This window comes from Ovis aries, chromosome 16 (genome assembly GCF_016772045.2).
Source record: "Ovis aries strain OAR_USU_Benz2616 breed Rambouillet chromosome 16, ARS-UI_Ramb_v3.0, whole genome shotgun sequence".
Lineage (NCBI taxonomy): Eukaryota > Metazoa > Chordata > Mammalia > Artiodactyla > Bovidae > Ovis > Ovis aries.
The window spans coordinates 29,253,286-29,270,665 of NC_056069.1; the positions used below are offsets into that span (position 1 = coordinate 29,253,286).

The following is a 17,380-nucleotide window of genomic DNA, read 5'->3' on the forward strand; positions in this document are numbered from 1 at the left end:
GAACACTGACCAAACACGCAAGCCTCTTAGTATGTTCTATTGATTATATAACTTGAAAAGTTAGGTCAGCTCTGGTGAGGTTTCCCTAACACACTTTTCTCTCACTATTGGCTGCTGGAAGACCAGCGAATTGATGCGAGTGGCCTTGGGAAGGAAGAAATCCCATCTTCTGCATACGAAGCTCCAGAGAAAAATCAAGGATAAGTGTAAGGAGGTCAGCTGTCTGTCCCTAGGTGCAGAGCTTCATCTGCAAAGCCCCAACTGATTACCCTGGGTTACAAAGAACCTAGTCTCTTTCCCTGTCTGCCTCTCTCCTTCAACTACACACACACACACACACACACACACACACACACACACACACACACACACACACACAGAGGCACAATTCCCTGTACTCATGAAATTTAGCATCTAATGTCAGCCGTTACTTTCTAATGCACACCTAGCTGTACGCTGAATTTTCTGCATCCAGAGCTACACTCTCCCCCTTTCCTGATCTGTAACATCATTCAAATAGGAGTTCAATGTGACAAGGTCTCAAGGAGTTCAAGGATGTTTGTCTCTTTCGGATGAATATATATCCGCTGGCTCAGTCTTTCTCTCACTCTCTCTTTGCCTCTCTCCTCCTTTCGTGCAAAAATACACCGAGTCTCTCACATCATGTACAAATGAATGTTTCCGAGGGCTCCCGAGTTCAATGTCACGCTGGGCAGAAGTGGAGCGAGAGTGGAGCGACAGCGTGTCGCGTGCGGGCGGGTAGAGCTCCTCTCCGGCCAGCAGAGGGCAGCCGAGCGGAGGCGCTGGCGCGCGAGGGCTGAGCCGAACCGAGCCTCGCTCGGGCAGCCTCAGCCTGAGCACCAGCCGCGCCGGAGCCCGGAGCGCAGCCACTGAGGGCAGCGGCGGCGGCGGGAGCGAGGCGCGCAGCGAGCAGCGGCGCGGGCGGGAAGCAGAAGCCGCCGCCGCCGCCGCCGCCGCGACGGGCAGCCGGGCTCGGCGGCCGCCGGATCCGGCCCCTGCCCCCTCCGCCTCGTGTCCCCGGCGCCGGGCGGCCGGCGAGTCTGGAGCCCGCGCCGTCGCCGGCCGCGTCCCCCGGGCATGGAAGGAGGCGGCAAGCCCAACTCCTCGTCCAACAGCCGGGATGATGGCAACAGCGTCTTCCCTACCAAGGCGCCCGCGACGGGCGCGGGGCCGGCCGCGGCCGAGAAGCGCCTGGGCACCCCGCCGGGGGGCGGCGGGACCGGGGCGAAGGAGCACGGCAACTCCGTGTGCTTCAAGGTGGACGGCGGCGGCGGCGGCGGCGAGGAATCGACCGGGGGCTTCGAGGACGCCGAGGGGCCCCGGCGGCAGTACGGCTTCATGCAGCGGCAGTTCACCTCCATGCTGCAGCCCGGGGTCAACAAATTCTCCCTCCGCATGTTCGGGAGCCAGAAGGCGGTGGAGAAGGAGCAGGAAAGGGTTAAAACTGCAGGCTTCTGGATTATCCACCCTTACAGCGATTTCAGGTGAGGACTCTATGCTCGCCGCCCCACCCTCCCTTCCGGGCGCGCCCTCCTTCGCGCTCCCGGCTCCTGGGAGGGGTCGCCCCGGGACTGGCGGGGAGGGGGCGCCCGGCCGGCCGCGGGAGGAGCCGCCGTGGCTTCTACCCGGGCGGCAGGCTCGACTCTTCTACAACTAGTTTCCACCCAGGAGGGGGTTGACTGATGAGTTCCTGTTGCCCGGGGAACCCCAGGGAAGGTTCTCTTCCTTTGCCTCGGGAACTTTGGGGCCAGATCGGGGAAAAAGGCCACGGTGACCTCCGGATGGGAGGATGCTAAGTTGTGCAGGGAAACTTTCACTTCGGAGAGATGAGAGTGTAAGAAAGTGGCCAGAAAGTCGTTGGGGGTGCCACCTTCCCTCGCTCTGTTCCCCCAAGAAGTGGGTCCCTCCCAAAGGGGCAAAAGGCGCTCCTGAGTTTGGGGAGAGGATGAGGCGACCCGAGGCGGTGACTCACGGGTCCTGGCCCGTCCAGCCTCTCTCGCCCATAGGGGGTGTTAATCTGTTTCTCATCCGCTTACAGGCACTTGGTATCCTCAGTGCCTTTCTTCAGGAGAGTGGCTGGCAGGCGGAGGAAGGGTAATTTGCGCTTGGATTGCCCCTGACTTGAGATTTCAGTGGAGCTGGCGCTGCCTGGTGGGGCAGGAGCCTGACGGGAAGCCTCGAGTTCCCGAAAAGGAGACAGGGGGCGTTTTCAGAGCCCCCTTCCTGAAACAGAGGGGCACCCTTTCTTGACCTTGGCTGCTAGTCTATTTCAAAAATCTCTTTCCCATTTCCCAACTCGGGGAACAAGGGCAGGAGAGCCGTTAGCTGTCAGGGAAACTCTGCTTCGGTGAACTAACGTTAAGACGTTCCCTGATCTTATTTGTCGCCCAAGTTTTCACTGGGTTATAAGCGTGTTTAGAGATTATCAAATGAAGGTCGTGAAGTAGATCCTCTTATTAGTGTATGAACACCCTGCGGTCACGTTATATTAGCGCCTGAGGAAGGCTGTGCTTTTAATTAAAAAACAACAACAAAACCCCGTAAGCAAAAGCCAAGAGTGGCATTTATGTATGTAGATATGTATGTATGTATGTATCCATTTACTGCTGAAATCGTTTGGAAAAGAAAAAGAATGTGGTGCAAACTCAGCAATTTTAATAGGCGGCTGTTAAACAGCCAACAAATATAGCAATAAAAAGCAGCATTACTTTGAGTTGCTAGTACAAACTAAGGGACAGTTGCCTTCAACTCCACTCCTTGATGGGAGCTGTCCAGAGTTCTGAATAACATTTAGTGGAAAACCCATTCTTCTGCCGCACAAAGCCTTGGAAAAACCGTCTTCACCTTCTCTGAGATATACGTAAAAATACATATATTTTCAGAAATAAGTAACCATGTTATTTATGCATAGGATGAATGTACTTTAGGAAGTGTAGAATGTTAAAGTTCTTATATGGAAAAACACATAACAAATTCCAAAGGAGGGCTTATAAAACATGACATTTATAGTGTATGGAAAATTAAGAGTTTGATTGAAAAAATGTTCATATTAAAATAATCTACTAAATAATCAAACATATTTCCTCCAGTAGGCTAATACTTATAGAAGCAAACTATGAATGACCTTATTCTAAGGTATATAACATTGTCATATTCTTTAGAATTTTAAGTTGAAATCAGATGTAGAATACTGTTTCTACCTCAGTCTTCAGTGGAAATATATTTCAACCCATATTGTTATTTCTTCATGAAAGAACAGTACAGAAACTGCCTTTAGTCTTAATAACAAAACTAAGCATGGTCTTTCCAGAAATATATGTAGTTCAATATCTACTTGCAAATAAAATGCTATGTTCTGTTTGTTTAATTTTGCACTCAATTAAATGGTTAATTATGATACTTTTATTTCTCAAGCAGTATGAAAATAGTCTACACTTTTTCAAAATGGTGGCATATAATTAAACTTTCATCATTTATTAGATAAAAAATATAGGGCCACCTTTCAGGAATTGGTATAGTGTGCCAGGATCTTTTGAGTGAATGAAATTCATGAAATTAAAGATTCTCCACATTTTCCTAAGTAAGTCTTATGAGACAGGGTATCTCTTTAAAACAAACAAAATAAATTTGTTACTAAACAGGAGGAAGAAATGGAAATCAGATGATAGTTCAACTTTATCATGCATTTGAAAGGAGAGATGATTAAAAAGTGAGTTAATACTCTAAACAAACTGCTGTGGAACAGGTTGGAACATTTGATTTTCCCCTGCATAACTGGAAAAAGAAAATGGTAGAGGTAAATATTATAATTTAGATTTTTAACTGGAAGGAATCTGAAAAAAAAAAAAGATTTTAAAACTCACAATTACTATATATGCTGGTCTTACCAATAAAACAACAAACTAAGGAACAAATGTAAATACTTGCTTGCATATTTTAAGTCATTATTATACCAATATAAGGTTTCTTAAAAATGTAACATGTCAGGATAATGTAATAAAAAAATAAAAATAAAAAGCATAATTCTGTTAGCATTTTTCTTTTTCTAAAGGAAAAGTGTGGGAATAATCTACAAAATGTAGAAATAGTCATGAGCTGTTCGCCTCAGACCCTTTCCTGATGAAGACACTTTAGGGTGCTGTGCTGTTTCCTACAATGCCAAAGTTAAGTTCAGTAGTAATTTAGTGACTGAAAAAGTGAGACTTAACAATACCTTTCCATGGAGAATGGGGGAGATACCAGAAATTAAAGATACCCACTGTTTTTTTTTTTTGTTTTTCTTTTGACCCCCTTCACCGTCCTAAGCCTTCGCAGATCCAGGGAAGTTCTCCAGTCAGTTATTTGGTCCCACACTGCTGAGTGGAGCATGAGCCCGCAGTCCAGGGCATGTCAGGACTTTGACACTGCAGCTGGTGATCTAGTCCCTTCCCAGGATGACTGATTTCCAGGGCAGGCTTCCTTCTTCCCTCAGGCTGCGGGGCTGTGCTCCCATTGAGACTCCAGGGAGCCAGCTCCTCCAGGCGCTCTCACCCGCCTGGGCCCAGGAGTGCTGTTGCTGTGTCTGGCGAGTAGTTTTCTCTGCCTCCAGTGTAAGTAGGGCAGAGGCACTGTATTTCCCTTTCTTCTCAGGGGAGGATGATGTTAGAAATCTTCAGGGACTAAAGAGGACTCAAATCCCATCAATACTGTTGGAAATAACTGGGTGGGAGCTGGAGAATTCAGTTTTAAAAAAAAGTATGTTTTTGTTTATACCATGGTATAGAATCACCCTAACTTCACCCAAACTAGGGAAAACATGGTTAAAAAATAAAATCACACTGATTTTTGTGTATTGAGGACTTGGTTTCAGTCTTCTTGAGTTTCATGTGAATAGCGCATACATATAAATAATTTGAAGGTTAAACATGATTTTGAGGTTACTAACAGTGATTGTATATTTATTAGCTAAAACTTTACTTTTTATTCACTAAATAAAAAAGTGATCCTGGGCAAGCATTGTAATTTCATAGCCAGTCCATTTATGATATAATCATTCACACGAATTGAAAGAATAGCTAGGGGACTCTTGTGGATGGTTGCTATTACATGAGTAATTTGCCTTAGAAGAATTTATCAACAGATTATTTTTCAGTTCAAGAATTCTACCATTATTTTGTTGGCTCATGCTTACATAAGTGCCTTTTAAAAAAAATAACGCTCCCATTCTATATATACTGCCAGGAAACCTCTTGCCTCTGGTAAGGGAGGAGATTTTATATCTCGACTCATTATTTCTTCCACTGTGTTTCATCAATTAGTGTGAATGACTGTGAAAAGCTTATTGTGTGGTAAGTACACAAGGACTCTAGAGACCAGAGTCACTTCCTGAAGATACTGCCATATCTGGCCTTGCCTCTGTGCCTCAGGCTACATCCACAACTGTGCTGATGTCAGAGGTCACTGATGTGTTCATTAGAGAAGGGAGGCTTCCTCTGTATAACAGTTAGTCAGAGAGAGACTGCCTGTTTCTAGGAGCTTCTCCCAGGAAAACAATTCAACCTTCTGGGGTTTAAGGACTAATTACCCTACTGTTTTGTTATCTTAGTGCAGAATGCACTGTATTTTCCCCAGCAATGCTCCTTTTATTTACTTTCTGTTATCAACACAGCCAAAATTAACCATAGGAATTAATTTTTTTCCTCTGTTAGGTGAACCTTTTTCTATCTTATAAATTCAATTAAGTTCTTCATAGTGGCTCTAGCCACTGGTCAGCCCAATTATAGTGAAACTATTTGAAAAAATGTGGAGGTATGAATTTATTCAGTTACGTTTTCTTAGTATACATGCAAGGTTGTAAAATTTTAAATTTTGCTAAATACTTCACTATTTAATTGCATTTAATAGATATAGTGATTATACTATTAAAATATTACAAGATATTTTCCATTTTTTCCTGAGCAACTTTGCCTTTAAACCTACTTTTGGGGTTTATTATGTAAATTGAGAGTCATTTTCCAATTCACATTTTATTATGTGGGCTTGTATTGTTGAACTTGCATCTTGAATAATAATGAAAGAATTTCAAATGCACTGGAACCATATATTACATTGTTATGATAGGCTCATTTAACAGAATTTAAACGATATCTGCTTGATCAAAAACCACAAACCAAAACAACACCAACACCAGAAAATAATTTAAATAGTATTTGAAATTTTCCATTATTTCACTCAATGAACCTGTGTCCCTAAGTGAGTATGAGGCAAGCAAGATAAATGTGTGATTTGGATGTGATCTTTTTGCCATCCCAAGTGTAATTCTTATGATTAACAGATTATTCACTTGTGCTCACTCGTGCTTAGTCCCTCAGTCCTCTCTGACTCTTTGCAACCCCATGGACTGTAGCCTGCCAGGCTCCTTTGCCGATGGGATTTTTCCCAGGCAAGAATACTGGAGTGTGTTGCCAGGGGATCTTCCCAACCCAGGGATTAAACCTGTTTCTCCTGCAGCTCCTGCATTGCAGATGGATTCTTTACCTGCTGAGCCCATTTACTTCCTTACTTGGAAGGCAAAAATTGGATTTAGGATGAAGACTTTCAAATAGAGTTTCTTATAGGTATAATGCAAAATTATGGTAGACCATCAGCACTGCAGGAAGAGTATTGAACAAGTTCAGGGGCTGTGACAAATTTTCATTTCATCATTTTGAGTAAAGAAGTAGCAAGCTATGAATTAGGCTGACACAATATATTTTAGGAGGAGAGTTAGTGGTGATGAAGAAAAAGTTTGCATGCACTAGAATAAAAAACTATTTATACTTACACTAAGTACTTCCAAAATTAATTTGTGTGTGTGTGTGAAGGCATCTTGATGTACAAATTAGCATTATTTTCCCAGAAGAGAAAAATCAGGGGAAAATGGTGGCGCTTCTTGGTTCACTTGGAGTTTTCTATGTTTTTGCAAAATAAACCTCCTGGCTGTGTTAATTCTGTGTGTGTGTGCATGCCCGTGCCCACATAAGCAAGCAAGAGAGAAACTGTTCCAGGGACATTTGTATATAAGCACATCTGATAAATGCTCATTTATCAGACACACCTCACCCAAGTATGGGTGATAAAAATTGATTTCATGACCCTTTTCAAGTTTATTTGTTAACTTCCTGGTAATATGTTTCGTTTAATAACGGCCACTCAGTTAAAGCAAAGTATCAAAATTATGCATGCCTCAGATTTACAATTTAACAATCTTATTTATATAGACCTGTTCTTATTTTCAAGATGTTACAGCTCTAAAGAAGTAAGGCTAATTAAATCTAAAATAGAGTGGATTTATGTGTAAATATAACTGATTCATTATGCTGTACAGCAGAAACTGCCACAATGCTGTAAAGCAACTATACTCCAACAAAAATTAATTAAAAAAAGAAGTAAGGCTAATCACACACACATAGAGTTAGCGACTGTTTACAAATTTTTATGTTCAGGTTTCATTCAAGTATTTCACTATTATCAGCAGTGCTGCAGCAAACATCTTTGTCCATTAGTCTTCATTATATTCTGTACATACTGATCTTATCAAGTACTACTGCTACCAACTAAGACTCTTCTTAAAATTTTAAGTGACATGGATACAGCACTGTTGATGTTCTTGTTTAGATATTCACAGGCAGTTTTAGGACAGAAAGTCAGAATTTGTCCTCCATTCTGTTCATCATAGAGTATGTGGAGTGGCAAGAATGATCTTATGCCATGTTATCTTATGTCTAATGAAGTTATCACACTACTTAAAATCCTTTGAGGGCTTCCCATTACTCTTGAATGTATTTGACAAACGAGCTACAAGATTGCATAACTTCAACTTATCTGGGCAGCCTCGTCACACACCATTCTCTCCCTCACTGTCCTCAGCCACCTGGGTAAGTTTTCAGCTCCCAGAACAAGCTGAGTTCTCTCTTGTCACAGATTTTGATGTGACATTTAACCCCATTGCCTGAAATTCTCTTTTCACTTTAAGTCATTCTGCATTATAACTAGTTTCTCTTCCTCATGTGGATTTCAGTTTAATCACTGTGATCACCTTCAACACCTCCCCCCTCCACTTTCTTTTTTGATCTGGGCTTTTTGTTTCATCAGAGTGTATACTTCATGTATGTTTTGCTACTAGAATTTAAGCTCCCTCACTTCATCCGTATTATTCCATTTTATATTCCTCATGCCATAAGAATGCACATAGTAAACACTTTTCCTGCTAAGCTTTCTCAGATGCTTTAGTTTTTAACAAGTTTTTGAGATATTATTTATCTACCATACAATTCACTCATTTAAAGGGAATGATTGAATGTTTCTAATATGTTCACAGAATTGTGCAGCCATTACCACAATCAATTCTAGAAAATTTTTATCGCTCTATGAAGGAATGCTGTATCCATTAGCACTCAATTCTCTTCTTTCCTTCCCTTCCTCCCCCAACACAGCTCTGTCCAACCACGAATCTACCTTCTGCATCTATAGATTTTTTTTTTTCTTATGCTGGAAATATTGTATCAATGGAATCATATAATACATAATTTTTCGTTACTGCTTTATTTCAGTTAGCATAATGTTTTCATGTTTTATCCGTGCTATAGCACATTTCAGTTCTTTATTTAGTGTGGTATGGATATACCAAATTTTGGATTTCTCTGGTGGCTCAGATGGTAAAGAATCTACCTGCAGTGCAGGAAGTCTCCTGGAGAAGGAAATGGCTACTCACTCCAGTATTCTTGCGTGGAGAATCCCCATGGACAGAGGAGCCTGGTGGGCTACAGTGGATGGGATTGCAAAGGGTTGGACACCACTGAGCGCATAATACATACACGTGTACACCAAATTTTAGTGATTCATCAGTTGACAGATACCTTAGTTTTTGGTCATTATGATTACTGCTGGTCTGAATGCTATTGCACAGTTGTTTTATTTTTTTTTTCTTTTGTGCAGAGATGTATTTCCGTTTGTCTTAGAAGTGAAAATTCTGGCCCAGTTTATAAAAAAAAAAATATTGAATGAATGCATACTTCAACCAGGGTGTGCCGCATTTATTCTTTACATTAATAAATTCAGTTAAAGAAATCTCTTTCTTTTCCTACAGCAATACTTGGCATCCTTTCCATGTTACCAGTGTAAGTACATGTCCCAGTCATTACATTTTCCTGCCCAGTTTAGAGAGGACTAAATGAAACTGAAGGGAGGTTAAGCACCATGAGCCTGGTGACATGGATGGATGATGAGAAGTGGGCCAGAAGTTTAGCTCTCTGGAATCTTTTTTTTTTTTTTTAATAAGCTTTATTTTTCAGCAATTATGTTGTCTTTTTTTCTTTTGTTTTATTATTTTTTTTTTTTTTTGACTGCATGACATGTGGATTCTTAGTTCCCTGAACGAGGATAGAACCCATGCTGAAGTGAAAATGCAGACTCTTAACCACTGAACCACTAGGGAAGTCCCAGTTTGGAATCTTGATTCTGTCACTCCAGCTCTTTTACCTCAAAGAAACAGGACTGCCAGTATAAATAATTCTCCACATCTGCAGGAAAAATTTATGTTAAAGTTAGTCATTTATTCTCCCTCCTTCTTGAAACCTTCCCAAAATAATATGAAAAAAATGCAAAGAAACACAGATAACTAGAAGAAATAGGAGAAAGCAGAGAACAAGGGATCTGGAAACATTTTAGGAAATAGAAAGAAAGCTAATGAAGTTACTCTGTTAACACTTACCAAGCCTTCACCACTGAACCCCAGAAGTGTTCAGGACATGAAGGGACCAGTTAAGAAATAGTTTCCAGGAAAACCAGTCTGAAACTAGGAGGATTAATTAAGGGTCTCTTTAGTGAATGCAGAACTCTTAATCCTAATATAGAAGGCTTTGTTGTGCTTGGTTAATTCTCCCCAGGCAGGAAACAGGAAAATTACCTTCGTGGAAGACACTTCAAGGTCTTCCAGTAAAACTTATTTATTATCTAATGACTTTATACTTTTATACAGAGACTATATGTATATTTTGGTACTAAATCATCTAATATCTAAAAGAAAAAGATTATGAGACTTTTGAGAAACATCTTCATCATAAAATAGAAAAACCAAGTCAAACAGCAAAAGAAAGTCCCAAGAACAGAGAAGCATTTGGGATAAGGGGAAACTCAATATTATTTAAAATACTCTAAAAATCATATCTTCAGCAAGGTATTTCATCTGTACAGTAAGAACAATATGCTATGAAGAGAATAGCCAGAATGTAATAAGTTGGCACATAAAGTCTAGCAAACCCCTTATAATTAGGGCCAAAAGAAAAGAATGGAAAATATAAGCAAAAATAAAGGCTAATTTATAAGATCAAACTTTATAAAAGGAGTTTCAGGATGAAAACATAGAGTGAAAATTGACATATGGCATTAACAGAGACATTTTAAATAAAATTTCCAGGTAGCAGGATGTGAAATAGCATTTCTGAGAAACTCAGAGTGCTCAGCACCATGAAAGGAAAAGACTCCACCAAGGGTCATCACACACCTCAGAACTCCTCTGAATCAGAGGAGAAAAGAAAAAATGCAACAACAAAAAATGAAACCCTAAAACTTTCCAAAGAGAAAGTTACAAACTTATAGTATTTCTCAAGAAGTGAGAAAATACTGTAAGCTAACTGATAGTGTGATAAAGTCTACAAAATTGTGAGAGAAAGTGACCTCTAAAAAATTGCAAACCCTTCATAATAAGAAGATTTAATAAAACCAATCAGAATTCAAGAACTCTAATGTTAATCACCCATGTATCCTTTCTTAGAAAGTTACTGAATGATGTGCTCCAGTAAAACAAAGAATCACATCAGTGTGAAAACAAAAGATGGGATATGGAATCTGACAGAGAAGAACCTTGAAAGAAAGTCCCAGGAGTTCTGAGTAACTGGGTGGTCTTGAAGGAAACCAATCTAAACAGGGGCCAGAAAGTAGAGGGCCCTGGACAAAGGCTTTCAGGGGAGAGAAAAGCGGTAATCAGCTTTTGAAAAGTAATGTTACTAGGCAGATCCTTTGGAACAAGGTATCTATGACTTTCACAGGAATACTTATTGGGTATGTTGAATACGAACCCCTCTGCCAATACAGGAGACATGAGAGACACGGGTTTGATCCCTGTATCCAGAAGATCCCCTGGAGGAGGGCATGACAACCCACTCCAGTATTTTTGCCTAGAGAATTCCATGGACAAAGGAGCCAGGTGGGTTACAGTTCATAGAGTCACAAAGAGCAGGACACGACTGAAGGGACTTAGCAGGCATTTAATACAAGCAAATAAACAAAAGACCTTTATCAACTCCAGGAAGAAAGTGTTAGTTCTCAGTCCTGTCCCACTCTGTGATCTCATGGGCTCTAGCCCACTAGGCTCCTCTGTCCATGGGTTCTCCAGGCAAGAATACGCGAGTAGATAGCCATGTATTTAAAGGAAAAAAAAAATTACATTACTTGGATCAGCAATGAATAACAGTTGCCTGGCCATTGTAAAGTAAATAAGGATGATTTACATGAAGATTATGGTTCTGTTATTCTGGAAGGAAAGAGAAAGGTAGATGAAGGTTGTTGCTACTGCTGCTAAGTCACTTCAGTCGTGTCCGACTCTGTGCGACCCCATAGACAGCAGCCCACCAGGCTCCCCCGTCCCTGGGATTCTCCAGGCAAGAACAATGGAGTGGGTAGATGAAGGTTGGGTGTTCTAAGAAAGCTGAATGATTGAAATTGAGCAGGGTTTAAAGTTGATGTATCAGTTTCTTTTTGAAATTTAATGTCTTTTTGAATTTAGTGTCAGAAGAAACAGTTAGGATGTTTGAATTAAGGAACTGGGTGTGTAGAGTGAAAGGAAGGGAGTTTATAATCTTCTTATAATCCTTTAATACTATTTTAGTTGTTAAAAAAAGATTATGGATATGTTTTGAAGTGACATAGTTTTGTTAAGAACACAGATTCTGGAGCCAGCCTGTTTGGGTTAGAATCCGAATTCCACCACCTCAGTATCTGGGCCTCAGTTTCCTTAGTTATAAAAATGAGGAAAAAAGTATTGGGTTGTTGGGAAGATACATATTTTTGTGTTATGACTATATAGTGTCTAGATGTAGTGGCTTAGAAGATAAAGAATCTGCCTGCAATGCGGGGGACCTGGGTTCATTCCCTGGATTGGGAAGATCCTTCTGGAGAAGGGCATGGCGACCGACTGCAGTATTCCTGCCTGGAGAATCCCCATGGACAGAGGAGCCTGGCAGGCTATAGTCTATAGGGTTGCAAAAGAGTCGGAACGACTGAGTGACTAAGCACAGATAGGTACTGCTTAGTTGTAGTATCCTCTGCTTCTTGATGCTATGTTAGCTGTTATGAAAGTAAAACTGAAATGGAATTAAGAAGTGTGAACTATTTGAGAAAGGAGAATACTAAGTACATGCTTGTCAGTCTTCAAAATTCTTTCAGTGGATGTGTCTGTGAAGGGAGGGCCGTGTAAAGGATGTGCTGTTCTGCTTTCTTTTTATCTTCAGGGAAGACTGGGCAGCAGAAACCCTGATGTGCAGTGGCAGTTTTTGTGTGTGCTCTGTGAAATAAGTTCACTCATGAGAGAATGAGCATTGGAGAACTTCTAATACAGCTTCTATCTGCAAAATTTTCTAGATGTAATAGTATTATTTTCTAAGTTACTATAGAATGCTACAGTGTTCAACATTTAGAAATAGCTTTTGGGGAAAATTCTAATGGCATTGAGTTGTATACTCCTTCACATTAATCTTTATTTTCATCAGAAAATGGCATAAACCATTTGGCGTCTTATTTCAAATCAGTTAAATGTTATCTATGAGCCAAATAAGATGATTCATAACTTGCTAAATTCTTTCATTTTTCTTTTAATTGTCAATTATTTTCCTTTGTAGTATAATTGATGTACAATATTATATTAATTTCAGGTGTATCATATAATGAGCCAATATATTTATTCATTATAAAATTATCATTATGGTTAGTCTGGTTATCATCTATCACTATATAAATTTATTGCAATATTATTAGTTATATTCCCCATGTTGTATATTATATCCTCATGACTTATTTATTTTGTAACTGGAAGTTTACACCTCTTAATCCCTGTCTATTTATTATTTATTGTCAAATTTAATAGTCTGTGAAAAAATGGTTATTTAGAAATATAATTTAAGAAAAAATCTTTTTTTACATCCTTTTGCAGCAGATGTCACTTATTGCCCCTGCAGAATGTGTTAGCCTTATTGTTTTTTTAAAAGAGTATATTTTATTAAAAATTATGCAATTTTGATTGTTTGAGAGACATGAGCGGAGATTGAGAAAATGACTATTGAGGGTTATATGAGTATACTTATTGGGAGAATGAGTATTCCTTTTTTCTGTAGAAGAGTCATTACTTGTTTAAATTTTTCTTTTTTTAAGATTTTTGTTCTGAGCATAACATTTGGTATTTGTCTTGGAAAATCATGTAAGTAAATTAGGATGAAGATTAGAAACATATTGTCCAGGATTTAGATGCATTTTAAAAATATATAAAATAGCAGAGATATAAAATAGCAATTACCTAGTTATAGTTGTACACATATTGAATAATATAAATAACCCCCAAATCCTATGAACTTAATTACTGTTTATATTAATTGTTCCTTGACTAACCATTTATGTTAGTGACACTTAGATTTCAGGCTCACAGAATACTTCAAGAATCAAATGAAATCTGTGAATTCTCTGCCTAGAAAAGTGCAAAATTTTTGACTGTAATTTTAAGAAGTTTTTGGTTCCCTTCAAGCACATTTATTTTTGGACCCCAAGAGAAGACTTCTTGAACTATTTAATATTTTAACACAGATGTATGATACTAGAAACAATGCATGGAAGACACAGGGAGCTGGAGTTTTGCTTGGACATTTAATCGTTAGAGCTATAGTTAGAAACATTTGCCTTGAGAATTGGACAGAATTCCATCAGCCAAGTTAGTTAGTTTTGAGGCTAGATGTGGCACTATTGTTGAAGAACCCGTCTGCCAATGCAGGAGACAGAAGAGACACTGTTTGACTCCTGGGTCGGGAAGAGACACTGTTTGACTCCTGGGTCAGGAAGATCCCCTGGAGGAGGGCCTGGCAACCCACTCCAGTATTCTTGCCTGGAGAATCCCATGGACAGAGGGGTCTGGAGGGCTACGGTCCATAAGGTTGTAAAGAGTCGGACATGACTGAGTGCCTTAGCACGCACACACCTTGTCCACAAGGACAGAGCAAAGATCATTCTGTTGTTGGGTCAGTCAGTATAATCATGCACAGAATTATATTTGGGGTGAGAAGAGGCTAAATTATTTTTTTGCAGATATGTTTATTTGCCTTAAAGAGCTTAAAGAACCAACTGATAAATGATAGAATTAACTGCAAAATTCACTGAGAACTTATTATAAGACATATATTTTAAAATACCAGTAACTTTCCTATATATTAACAACTCTGAGGATAGTTAATAGAAAATCAATGCCTATGAAAACCAAAAATACAAACTATATATAAAAAATGAGTTTTACAATAAATACTATTAATTGACAAAGATAATTGAGTAAAATCCATTGTTACCAGTTTATAGCAAAATTAAATCCAAATAGGTTAAACTTTATTAAAGGTCAAAATAATTTAAATCAGAGTTCCTAAAAAATATTAGCAAATTATTTATTAATGTTGCTTTGGGGGAGAGCTTTCTAGCATATGGCTCCAAAGACCGTGTAAATTGTTGCAACTCTTCTAAATGTCAGTTTGACACTATATAAAAAGTTTTTGAAAATTTATAGGCCAGTGTGTTATTTTATTTAAAAAAAGATACATGTGAATATATGTATATAAGAATGAGTCCTATAAATATTTTTCATAATAATAGAAAATTATAAACAAATATAACCTGAGTAAAATTTCAACCCTATTCTATACCCCTTGTTATCAGTTTTCCTCCATATCTCTGCCTTTCCTTTTCTTCATGCTGCTGCTGCTGCTAAGTCGCTTCAGTCTTGTCCGACTCTGTGCGACCCCATAGACAGCAGCCCACCAGGCTCCCCCGACCCTGGGATTCTCCAGGCAAGAACACTGGGGTGGGTTGCCATTTCCTTCTCCATTGCATGAAAGTGAAAAGGGAAAGTGAAGTCGCTCAGTCGTATCCAACTCTTCACGACCCCATGGACAGCAGCCCACCAGGCTCCTCTGTCCATGGGATTTTCCAGGCAAGAGTACTGGAGTGGGGTGCCATTGCCTTCTCCGGCCTTTTCTTCATAGTACTTCACATAATTTATTTATGCTAAATGTTTTGTTTACTTTAGTTTATTATCAACCCTCATCTATAATTTAAGCCTGACTTAGGATGAGGGTTTTTTATTGTTTTAACCATTTTATTCTCAGGATACATGTATGAGTGACACAAAGTACATGCTTAATAAATATGAATGAATGAAGAAATTCTAGGAACACTATGCTTAGTTTTAGTTTTTGTACATAATTTCCAACAACCAAATGGTATTTTCCCCTATATTTGCTACAAAAACACTCACTATTTTAATTTAGCATGGATATGTTAATCTGATATACAGAAACATATATTTAGAAATAAGATTTTATGTCACTTAATATAATACATACTTGTATTAATTCTGTTTGCTGTAATGCTTTTTATGTTGTTTAAAAGAATTTTGGGAATATACATTGTGGATCTTTGGGGATCTTGTTTCACAGACTTATAAAACTGTTTAAATGTCATTGCCTTTGGAATCAATGTTATATTCATCGAAATAGATTTGAAAATACATCTCTCTGGGCAGTGACATTAAGGAAGAATGGCTCATTTACTTTCCTGTATATATCTTTTTATTTTTTTCTCTTTTGCCAAACTGTACTGCTTGGTTAACAGTTGTAAGCATTTCATTTCAAGCCCAGTTGTATAGAGGTAGAAAATTAGTACTATCTATAGGTATACCTAATAAAGGTTGAGTCAATAAGTTTTATAGATATATCTTTTTGTGTGTGTGTTTGACAAACAAAAAAACACAAATTCAAGCAAAAATTCCTGATAAAGCATTAGTAAATTGGTTCTTGTATAGTTAATGGAAAGGAGTTCATAGATCTTGATACAAGAACACTGAAGTTGACATAATTTTGAGAGGGAAAGGGAACTTGAATCTTAGAAGACACTGATAGTTTGGTTTTTGCACAGAGAGAGTGAAACAAAAAAAACCTCTGACAACTTTCATAGCAAAACTGTCCCCAGGAACCTAAAAGATAAGAAATTGGGACTGACCTGTGTGACAGCTGCAAGACCTGTGTTTTGTAAACCTCCATGTAGGTCAAAGGAAGGAAGTAATGGGAAGCAAGGTCCTCTGGTAGAGCTGAGAGCAGATGACCCTTCCATATAGCCCCCAAGTATTTGCTGGAAGAGTAGCTGAAACTCAGATGAGATTTGCAAAATCCAGTAGCAGGAAGTCTGCAGTCATTTGAAGAGGAGAAATGATGTCCCAGGTTTGGGGCAGGATATGTACGTGAAGGGCCTGGAACAACTGAAAACCTCAGATAGAAGATAAATTGTCAAAGAGAACCAGGAAATATAAAAAAGTATTCAAGAGTCAGCTTGCCAGATGGGTTTCAGAAAGCATAAGAATTTCAATGAATTCAAGCTTATTAGATGTTTAAATTTAAGTTCATAATAATGTAAGAAATCATTACCTACTGAAACTCAAAGGGACCCAATTCATTACCTTGAAACCTAAGTGAATAAAAGGAAAGAATCAAATACTGACCCTGCTTTTCCTGTTATCTGAACCAATGTATAACCAAATAGTAGAGGAGGAAAAGGTTGTTCTTATAAAATCATTAATGCTAATACACGAAAAGCTAATGATACATTTAGAATTTCATGGCTTTACACTTCCATTCAGTGAATACATTTAGATGTTGTATCAGTAGGTATCAAATACAAAGAGTGAAGGAAGGTGCTGAACTTTCACCTGGAGCATGTAGTCAGCAAAATCCAATGTTAGAGAACTGACAGGTCTGTAGTAAGAATGGGATGGAGGGGAATTTCTAAATTAAGAGACATTCTGGAAATGGAGACTTGGGCAGAGCAAAGTATACAGTCTAGGCATGTACAATTGTGATGAAATTATAGAAGCAAGCAACAAGTGAAAGGAAGCAGAGCTATTATTTTGGAGGGTGGGAGGGGCCTGTGATTGGGATGGTGAACATGGAGGGATGAACTTCTTGGGTGGGTAGAAAAGTTTTAGTTCATGTCCTGGGTGGTGATTTCAAGGTTATTTGGCTTATGATAAGTCACTGTTTTCTCC

The 17,380-nt window shown here is 39.2% G+C and overlaps 1 protein-coding gene across 1 annotated transcript in view; it reads left to right on the top strand.

Annotated features, from left to right (window-relative positions):
- The first annotated feature begins 973 nt into the window (after positions 1-973).
- Positions 974-17,380, top strand: part of HCN1 (hyperpolarization activated cyclic nucleotide gated potassium channel 1) — a 452,456-nt gene continuing 436,049 nt past the window's right edge. Inside the window, exon 1 of the mRNA XM_015101304.4 lies at positions 974-1,505. Coding sequence (XP_014956790.2) covers positions 1,099-1,505 — 407 coding nt within the window. The 5' untranslated portion in view covers positions 974-1,098. The remainder of the gene's footprint in view (positions 1,506-17,380) is intronic.